Source organism: Sphaeramia orbicularis, chromosome 24, assembly GCF_902148855.1.
Source record: "Sphaeramia orbicularis chromosome 24, fSphaOr1.1, whole genome shotgun sequence".
Lineage (NCBI taxonomy): Eukaryota > Metazoa > Chordata > Actinopteri > Kurtiformes > Apogonidae > Sphaeramia > Sphaeramia orbicularis.
In genome coordinates, this window is record NC_043979.1 from 50,014,588 (window position 1) to 50,024,587 (window position 10,000).

Here is a 10,000-nt window from a genome sequence, read left to right on the forward strand (position 1 = left end):
TATGTTCTGGCGGCGGCGGCGCTGGTGTGGGTCGTTCTGGTGCAATAGGAGTCCTGGGCCGGTTTAATGTGAATTCTTCGACCATCTGCAGTTTGACCATCAGTGTTGCCGAACCACAGCAGTATGACACAAAGGGGGCGTGGCCATTTGTGTTTTTAAGAACTTGTCGTCTCCTCGACCAATCAAACGAAGCCCCTCCTGTAAATAGACAATGTCCGCCATCACCTGAATGTGTCATCAGGCTCCTCCCACAGGAGATTTTTGTGTATTTAAAGAACAGCAGGTGCATTGTGGGAGGTGTGTTTGATTTGTACAACTGTACTGTACAGGAGGGCGGGGCTTAATCTGACACAAAACAGTTATAACAAATGTAAAGAAAAAAAAACAACGAAAATCTGCATCAGAACGAGTCGAGTTTGATTCACAAACGAAATCTGAGTTTAATAAACGACAAGAACTGGGGTTCCAGCTGGACGACAGGAACGGGTTCAACTGGGTAAACTGGTTAACAGTTTAAACTGGTTAACAGGTTAAACTGGTTAAATGGGTTAAACTGGTTACAAGGTTTAAACTGGTTAACAGGTTAAACTGGTTAAATCAGTTAAATTGGTTAACGTTTAAACTGGTTAATGGTTAAACTGGCTAAACGGGTTAAACTGGTTACAAGGTTTAAACTGGTTCGACTGGTTAAACGGGTTAACAGTTTAAACTGGTTAATGGTTAAACTGGTTAAATGGGTTAAACTGGTTAAATGGGTAAACTACTTAAATGGGTTAAACTGGTTAAATGGGTTGAACTGGTTAATGGTTAAACTGGTTAAATGGGTTAAACTGGTTAAATGGGCTAAACTGGTTAATGGGCTAAACTGGTTAATGGTTAAACTGGTTAAATGGGTTAAACTGGTTAACGTTTAAACTGGTTAAATGGGCTAAACTGGTTAATGGGCTAAACTGGTTAACAGTTTAGACTGGTTAACAGGTTAAACTGGTTAAATGGGTTAAACTGGTTAATAGTTAAACTGGTTAAATGGGCTAAACTGGTTAACAGGTTAAACTGGTTAATGGTTAAACTGGTTAAATGGGTTAAACTGGTTAATGGTTAAACTAGTTAAATGGGTTAAACTGGTTAAATGGGCTAAACTGGTTAATGGTTAAACTGGTTAAATGGGTCAAACTGGTTAAATGGGCTAAACTGGTTAATGGGCTAAACTGGTTAATGGTTAAACTGGTTAAATGGGTTAAACTGGTTAAGGGTTAAACTGGTTAAATGGGCTAAACTGGTTTATGGGCTAAACTGGTTAACAGTTTAGACTGGTTAACAGGTTAAACTGGTTAATGGGTTAAACTGGTTAATGGTTAAACTGGTTAAATGGGCTAAACTGGTTAACAGGTTAAACTGGTTAATGGTTAAACTGGTTAAATGGGTTAAACTGGTTAATGGTTAAACTGGTTAAATGGGCTAAACTGGTTAATATTAAACTGGTTAAATGGGCTAAACTGGTTAACAGGTTAAACTGGTTAAATGGGTTAAACTGGTTAATGGTTAAACTGGTTAATGGTTAAACTGGTAGTTGTTCATCTGTGGTCTGATGCATTCAAACGGTTTTAGTTTGTCATTAATTTTCATCTTAGTCAAAAAGGTTGGCGTTGGTAAAGCCGTCAGTAAAGCTGTCGGTAAACGGTCAAGTGTGTGAAACAGCTGATATCAAACACTTTCACTTTTAGATTTAAAACTTCAGAAACTGTGAAAAAAACTGAAAATCTTCTCGTCAGAGTCATTTCCAAAATCATTTATTTACATTAAATGCGACAGTTTTTACTTTTTACACTGAACTTTTCTTCCAACGACAGAAACTCTGATGCAGCAGCAGAACTGGGTCCATCGTCCTCAAACTGGATCAGAACCGGTCCAGTCTAAACAGTCTGTGGGTCTTAGACCGTCACTGGGTTCTGGTTCAGGTCTGGTTCTGTTCTCCAGCTGCAGGCGGTTTGGACTTGAACAGCGAGTCCCAGTCTGGAGGTTCTGATCCGGAGGCGGTGGACTTGGGGATGGACGGGAAGAAGGACTGCATCTTCAGCCGGAACTCTGACAACTGAGGAAACAGAAACAGAATCAGCGGCAGAACCACCGGGTCTGGGTCCGTTCACACATGGTTCTGATGAAAGCTCACACTGTGGACATCCATCAGCTTCCACACGGTGGCGCCGAAGAGTCCGACTCCGCACCAGGCCCACAGGGACCCCCACCCCAGGGCTCTGAGGGCCAGGGACGCCCCTGACTCCGGGACCGCCGCCGTGGCTGCCACACCCTGCAACGACAGCCAATCAGAACATAGGATCAGGTCAGGACAGGAAGTGAAAGAGACGCCTGCACGGAAGTGGACGAACGAGGCTAAGTTTACAGAAAAACTCAACAGTAACAGAAATAATTATTAGTGAAAATGGTTTATTTTAATGCGTCTCAGGAACAGGTTTATCGCAGAAATCCACAAAGTTTCACATAATTTAGTGAAGTTCAGTTGAAGTCCAGACGAAGAAAAAAAAAACGAAGTCGGAATAGTTTAGATTAAATATTCGAACGTTAAAGAGAAAAATTAATACATTTATTTTATTAATTATCCACAACATGACATAAAGGAAGAGCCAAAGAACTCAGTGGAAATCATTTTACGCTGACGACACTTGATTGTTTTTAACAACAGGAAAAATGACAAAACAACTCAAACACAGTGCTAAATGTGAGCTCCAGCTGTTTTTGTGTTTTTGTTTCCAGTTAAATTTAACTGGAAATAAAAACAGAATTCTGGATAAAATCTGAAATATGGAGACGAACGGATGAACTTAAATCAGGAAAATGAACCCAGATCAGACGTTAAACCTGCAGCCACATCTACGACTGGAACTTCACCACCCCCACCCCCGTTCTGACCTTATTGAACCAGTCCGGGCTCCTCTTCTTCGCCATGGCCAGTGTGGACCCGAACCCTGCCACCATCCCTGCAGACGCCGCTGCCGTCAGAAACGCTGCACCTGCAAACAGGAAGTGAGGAGGCGGGGCAGTCCGACGACCAATGAGATGACAGAGAAGGAGAGACACATGAAGAAGAAACCATGAAGTAATCGATATAAGTAGGCAATATGATACAAATTCCAATACTAGATCACAAAACAATATGTCATGATACTGTTCAAAAGGCCATTTTTTGTTTTTTTCTTTTTTTAAATGATTATTTCCTTGAAGAATTGAATTCCAGCAGAAATCTGCACAAATACTAAACACATTTGTGTTTGATCCCAACAGGATCTAATGTTCTATCAGCAAATGTTCCAACTGTGTTCAAACTGAAATTGTGTTTTCCAGACATTCCCGTTTCAGATCCTGTTCAAATGTTCAGATTCTATTAGTTCACAACTAACATCAGAACAGGATTTGAGTTCAATCCAAACAAAGGGACAAACATTATTGAATAAAAGAGTGTGAAATAAGAATGAATAAAATAGAAACAAAGAAAAACTAAAATGAACCTCCACCATATCTGCATTTGAATAAATACCTAAAAATACCGATACAGTACTTTGTAATATCAATACAGTATTGTGAAATGAAATAGATTAGATTAAGATTTAATTTTTTGGTCCCCGTGGGGAAATTCGTCTTCACTGACTGAAACATTACAAGAAAAAGACATTACATAACATACAAGAAAAAGATAACATAGCATTACAAGAAAAAGACAGCAACATTGTACGACACAGATAACAACAACAGTAGGGGCAGACATAACGAAAAGAGACATTGATGGAGTGACAGTTGCAGACTGGTCAGACTGGTCAGACTGGTCAGCCTGGTCAGACTGGTCAGACTGTCAGCGGGGCCTGGTGTTTAGGGCGGCTATGGCTGAGGGGATCAGGCTTTTCCCAAGACGGGCCCTCCTGAATTTTAACGTCCTGTACCTGCGTCCTGAGGGTGGTGGGATGAAGCAGCGGTGTAATGGGTGTGTGATGTCCTGGACTGTTGTGTTTGTCATTCGGGTGGTGGATCTGTTATTTAGTTCTGTGAGGTTGGGTGTGGGGAGGCCGATGATTTTAGCAGCTGTATTTGTGATGCATGTGAATTTGGCTCGGTTAGTGACGAAATGGTGTAAAAACATGTGGAGCAGTACAGGAGGATGGGTTGGATGATACTTTTATAGAGTGACAACAGGAGGTGGGGTGCAACGTGTAATCCTTTAAGTTTGCGGATGGCTGACAGTCTTTGTTGGCTCTTTTTTTGAATGTCTGTGGTGTGCTGATCAAAGGTGAGTTCATTGTCCAGAGTTATTCCCAGATATTTGAAGGTGTCAACTGACTCAACTGTTTGTGTGTTTATGATAATGGGATCCTGGGGTGAGGGGGGTTAAACCATAGTTCCTTGGTCTTGCTGACACTGATCTCCAGATAACTGTCCGTGCATAGCTTGGTGAGGTGGGTGACTGTGTTGTGGTAGTCCACAGTGGATTGATCGTCGGAGAGAAGTGCAAGGATGGCTGTGTGGTCTGAGTATTTTAGGTATGTTGTGGTGGGTGAGATGCTGCGGCAGTCGTTGGTGTAAAGTACATACAGGAATAATAGAATAATAATAGAAAATAGCACGAAATATTGCAAAACCAATATTTTCTTACAGCCCTTATTAAAACATAAAACATTCATTTCACATAAACACCGACAGATTTCCATTAATAAACTCTAATTCTATTTATATATAATCACATTTATAATTCAGTAGAAGATATTTTCAGTGTCTTTCTATCGGACAGAAAAACTCATCCTTTTCTATGCGACTTTTTATGACGACGGTTAATATGTGCAAATATTTGTCCTTTAATATCGTGTGTCAATAATAAAATGAACAGGTTTGTTTGGTTTTAATGAGTCGAACATTTGTGACTCCGACCGGAACAAACAGTTAAATGTACAAAATAATCGTCTGACAGTAAAAACAGAACAAACCACACCGTAAAGACTGGAACCGAACCTTTTAAAAGCCGTGTTTTGTCCTCGTCCTCCGTGTCCGTGGGGTGCTTCATGTCCACGGTCCGTGTTTCCTCCTGAACGGCGGCCATGTTGGACCGGTCCGTCTACGAAATGTGACCGGACGGAAACAAAACAACAAACCGCCTTCTGATGTCATGTGCCGCACTGAAATACCATCTTTATCACAACATCATTATATTATTATCAGTAAAATATTTCATCTCATAAATATAAAATATACCAGATGTGTTTTTATGTCGACAACACTGAAGCTTTTATTTGAATAGAAATAAAAGAGCCGGGATCACTAACGAAGATCGTCTGTGTAATTTACAACTAACGGCTCAAATGACAGAGGGTTCACTTCTGTCCGGACTTTGGTCCTGTTACCACCTGAGCTGAAGAAGTAACACGATAATATTTACACCAAAACATAATTAACAGCAGCCGTTCTTCCATGTACATCTGTGTCCAGTTTACATTACTTGTTTCCTTTTTTTTTTTTTTTTTTCAAATTTATTGTTTCTTAACCTCCTCAGACCCAGCTATGGACTTTTGGTCCACACTTGTGGACAAGAGTTTCACAACTTTATACAAAAAGAAATGAAAACTGTCCGCCACAAAGGACATTCCATAAAAAATTTAAAAACTGCATCTGAAAAAAACTGTTGCAACCTGATGTTTCCGGTATAGGCACTGATTTAATAAAAAACAAAAAAAAAAGCTGGTACTTTGCTGACATTTCCTGGGTCTGAGGAGGTGAAATAAACCAAAGTGTTTTAAAACTGATGAGACTGATAAAACTCAGTTAAATATACCTTTAAAATATTACAGAATCATAACAAAACAGAATTTTATGTTTCTATCTGAAATGTTTAAAATGTTGAAAGTTTCAGTGTTAGTCTCAATATAACCTGATTTTTTTTTCCCCTCCAAAAAAAATCCAACTTTATGAAAATAGAAATAATAAATTATTAAAATAATTATATGTAACGTACAGTCCAACAACCAGCTGAAAATACTGGGTTAGTTTTATTGATGATGATAATAATAATAATAATAATAATAATAATAATAATAATAATAATAATAATAATAAAATAACTAAATAAATAAATAAATAGTTTTATTGATAGACTTCCGTTTCCGGTTTGGTTTTTCCCACTGGAGTGGGTCATCTCGCCCATAGCGGATCTGTGTGGTCTCTGCGGAGGATCAGGATGCTCCTCACGTCCTCCTCCTCTCTCTCTCTCTCCTCCTCTCTCTCCTCCTCCTCTCTCTCTCTCCTCTCTCCTCTCTCTCCTCCTCTCTCTCTCCTCCTCTCTCTCTCATCTCCTCTCTCTCTCTCCTCTCTCTCTCTCCTCTCTCTCTCTCCTCTCTCTCCTCCTCTCTCTCCTCCTCTCTCCTCCTCTCTCTCCTCCTCTCTCTCTCTCCTCCTCTCTCCTCTCTCCTCTCTCCTCTCTCTCTCCTCTCTCTCTCTCCTCTCTCTCCTCTTCCTCTCGCTCCTCCTCTTCTTCATCCTCCTCTTCCTCACAGACCAGCAGAAGCTCCGGACCTCCTCCTGCCTCCAGACCCGTACCCGGCTCATCCCTGGTCCGGTTCGGTCCCCCAGGCTCCAGATCCGGGTTCTCCATCCTCCGGTGAGGATGTGAGGCTCCGCGGGGCGCGAGGCGGGGGTGTCTCCGGTGTTTGTTTACAGAAGCGGATCAGACGGACCGGACCGGACCGGACATGCGGGTTCCCTCTAGACCTGCACTGTGATCCGGATCTCCTCTGAGGGCCCATGTCTCAGATCCACCATGCGGGTCTGGACCAGCACCAGTCGGTCCAGTACAACCAGATCTGCACCCGCAGCAGCAGCGGACCCGGAGGACCCGGTGGACCCGGTGGACCCGGTGGACCCGGAGGACCCGGAGGACCCGGAGCAGGGGCCGAGGCGGCGGAGCCCTGCTGCCCGGCCCAGAGGACACCGAGCCCCCGCAGGAAGTGGCAGGTGTTCCCGGGCCGGAACCGGTTCTACTGCGATGGGCGGATCATGATGGGCCGGCAGACCGGGGTGTTCTACCTGACCCTGGTTCTGATCCTGCTCACCTGCGGACTCTTCTTCACCTTCGAGTGAGTCACGCACACGCACGAGCCTAGTGATGAAGACGTGACCTTTGAACCCAAACTCAAAAACAGGATTTAATTCAATGAAAGCCTTTAAGAGGAAAGAATTTAATTCATTTAAATTAAAAGAATTAAAGAAAACACAGTGAAAGAACCTCCAACTATTTTTATTCTGACTTCTAAATCTGTTTTTCTCTACATTTCTCTCCATTTATTCGAATATTATTGTCTGTATTTGACATTTTTCAGTGTAAATCCTGTATTTTTCTAGATTTGATTCACTGATCATGTAAAATAAATCAGTAAATGTAAAGGTTATTATATGAGAAACAAAGAAAACTGAAGAAAAAGTGACTTTTACAGTAAAATATATCATGAAATGAACATAAATCAATTGATTTCAGTGTCAGTAAAATTAAATGTCGTTCTCATTCTCCATATTTAAGACCAATGTCAGTCATTATGTGAAGTGTATTTACTTAAGTATGTGTCTGTGAATAGATGCATCAGAAACACATTTATTTTCAGATCTTTGTTACATGAAAAATTACCACAAAAAAATTAACCTTATAGACCTAGAATTATTTTAGTGGCTATTTGCCAATTAATTTTTCATTACATTTAACCTTTAATAAGTGATTTATCTCCATTTATTCTAATCTTCTGTATTTGGCATGTTTTCAGTGTAAATCCTGTGTTTTCTATATTTAATTCACTGATCATGGAGATGTTCATTAACGCTCACAGTAAATTCAAAGGTTATTTTATTAAAACAGAAAAAACAGAAGAAAAGGTGACTTTTTTCATCCAAATGTACCAGTAGTTCAGTGTAAACTGTCCACTGTGTTTGGTCCAACTGTGGGTTTTAACAGGTATTTAACAGTTCAGGTCTGTAAGGGTTCAACCCAAATGTCTGAGAACAACAGAAACACAACCTGAACATTCAGATAAGGAGTCTGGTTCATAATTCCATGTAGAATAGAAGTATTACAACAAGAACATGGACATTTTGAGGAAAAAAAGGAATATTTCGGCCAAACAGATGGAATATTTCTTTATAAAAGCCCATGTTTCCCGTTCCCGGTCCTGGTTCTGGTTGTGGTCCTGGTTCTGGTCCTGGTTCTGGTTGTGGTCCTGGTTCTGGTTCTGGTTCTGGTTCTGGTCCTGGTTCTGGTTCTGGTCCTGGTTCTGGTTTATTTGTCTGTGTCTTTTCTCATCCAGTTTATATTTTCATAAAGTTTAGACACAGATAAAAGTTTCGTTTCTGCGTCTGAAACTCATCCAGTGTCCACAGCAGTGAGGGAGGAACTGTGGGCGGGTCTATAGTAACTGTGGGCGGGTCTATGTCCTCAGAGCCAATCAGATGTCCTCATTTGTCCTGGTCCAATCAGCAGTAAGGACATGTTGTTGTCCCAGATCCAATCATGAACTCATTGTCCTCTTGTTGCCATAGTAACTGTGTTCATATACGGAGTATATACACACCACAACCACATTATGTCAGTCCACTACGGTTTAACATGGGTGGGGCCTTTGGTCACATGACACTGGGCCTGTGGTCACATGACACTGGGCCTTTGGTCACATGACACTGGGCCTTTGGTCACATGACACTGGGCCTGTGGTCACATGACACTGGGCCTGTGGTCACATGACACTGGGCCTTTGGTCACATGACACTGGGCCTTTGGTCACATGACACTGGGCCTGTGGTCACATGACACTGGGCCTTTGGTCACATGACACCGGTCCTTTGGTCACATGACACTGGGCCTTTGGTCACATGACACTGGCATTGTCGCTGCCTGAAACGGTATTTTTGTCGAACGGGTCCCAGAGCATAAACATGTCCCAGCTCCGCCCCCCTGGTGTTGGCGTATGGATTGGACCAACACCATTGTATGGAAACCATGACGACCATAGGACCATGTGACCTGAAAAAGAAAACCAAGGACAGAACCTTCTGCACATGCTCAGTGCATTCTTCTGTGGTTTCATATTTAAGATAAGTTTTAGGATTTAAACGTGGACCTGGATCAGACCTGGCCCAGACCTGGATCAGACCTGGCCCAGACCTGGATCAGACCTGGATCAGACCTTGATCAGACCTGGATCAGACCTGGCCCAGACCTGGATCAGACCTGGATCAGACCTGGATCAGACCTTGATCAGACCTGGATCAGACCTGGCCCAGACCTGGATCAGACCTGGATCAGACCTGGCCCAGACCTGGCCCAGACCTGGATCAGACCTGGACTAGAATGTCTTCATCTCCATCTGTCTTTGGTTCTGAACTGGTCTTCCGTCACATTCTGTTTGTTTTTTCGTTTCTCTCTGTGTAAATGTCAGACAAACACCATGTGACGTCTTCAGTCCTTCACGTCCTCCCACGTTTTTCTGCTACACATTCAAAAACAGCTCCCTGGTGTTCCCTGTTACCAAGGCGACAGGTGACAGGCTCCTGCTGCCAGCGTCACTACGGTAACAGCAGGAGGTTGACACGGTAACATGATCCACATCCGCTTCAGGTCCTGATGGAGGTCAATCCGACCTGGTCCCACCTGGTCCCATCAGGTCCCATCAGGTCCCATCAGGTCCCACCAGGTCCCATCAGGTCTTATCGGGTCCCTTCAGGTCCTGACGTAGACAAATCCGTCCTGACGTGACAGGAAACGGTGCCGGCTGTTTGTTTCCTAACCTGTCAGGACACTGCACTGTGAGCCTCCTGTGTGTGTGTGTGTGTGTGTGTGTGTGTGTGTCCAGCTGTCCGTTCCTGGCGTCCAACCTGACCCCGGCCATCCCAGCGGTGGGCGGCGTCCTCTTCATCTTCGTCATGGGGATGCTGTTCAGGGCCAGCTTCAGCGACCCCGGGGTCCTGC

General features: G+C 42.9%; 3 protein-coding genes across 5 annotated transcripts in view; 2 read left to right on the forward strand and 1 right to left on the reverse strand.

The window, feature by feature from the left end:
• arid1b (AT-rich interactive domain 1B) overlaps positions 1–460 on the forward strand; it is a 43,511-nt gene extending 43,051 nt beyond the window's left edge. For both annotated transcript variants that reach the window (XM_030128107.1, XM_030128106.1), the window contains one exon: positions 1–460. This exon is cut by the window's left edge and continues 1,370 nt beyond it. The gene's annotated coding sequence lies outside the window, so the exon portion shown is untranslated.
• Positions 461–1,774: 1,314 nt separating this feature from the next.
• tmem242 (transmembrane protein 242) lies at positions 1,775–5,137 on the reverse strand. Its single transcript, XM_030128112.1, has 4 exons — positions 5,014–5,137; positions 2,929–3,029; positions 2,171–2,308; positions 1,775–2,092 (listed from the first exon to the last, which is right to left on the reverse strand). The coding sequence occupies exons 1-4, from the start codon at positions 5,099–5,101 to the stop codon at positions 1,955–1,957; spliced, it is 465 nt and encodes a 154-aa protein (XP_029983972.1). The 5' UTR covers positions 5,102–5,137; the 3' UTR covers positions 1,775–1,954.
• A 1,565-nt stretch (positions 5,138–6,702) lies between these two features.
• Positions 6,703–10,000, forward strand: part of LOC115414790 (probable palmitoyltransferase ZDHHC14) — a 10,411-nt gene continuing 7,113 nt past the window's right edge. Inside the window, exons 1-3 of one of the 2 annotated variants that reach the window (XM_030128109.1) lie at positions 6,703–6,889; positions 6,929–7,127; positions 9,885–10,000. The exon at positions 9,885–10,000 is cut by the window's right edge and continues 45 nt beyond it. In XM_030128109.1, the coding sequence (XP_029983969.1) occupies positions 6,796–6,889; positions 6,929–7,127; positions 9,885–10,000 (409 nt within the window). In that variant the 5' untranslated portion in view covers positions 6,703–6,795. Of the gene's footprint in view, positions 7,128–9,884 lie in introns of both variants that reach the window. The other variant, XM_030128108.1, reaches the window with a different exon arrangement.

Bases quoted from the DNA above. Each gene is read 5' to 3' on its own strand.
- tmem242 (XM_030128112.1), bottom strand. From the start codon at position 5,101: ATGGCCGCCGTTCAGGAGGAAACACGGACCGTGGACATGAAGCACCCC. The intron at 2,309-2,928 runs GTCAGAACGGGG...CTGTCGTTGCAG, and splicing joins GCCCGGACTGGTTCAATAAG to GGTGTGGCAGCCACGGCGGC. The intron at 2,093-2,170 runs GTGAGCTTTCAT...CTGTTTCCTCAG, and splicing joins AGCTGATGGATGTCCACAGT to TTGTCAGAGTTCCGGCTGAA.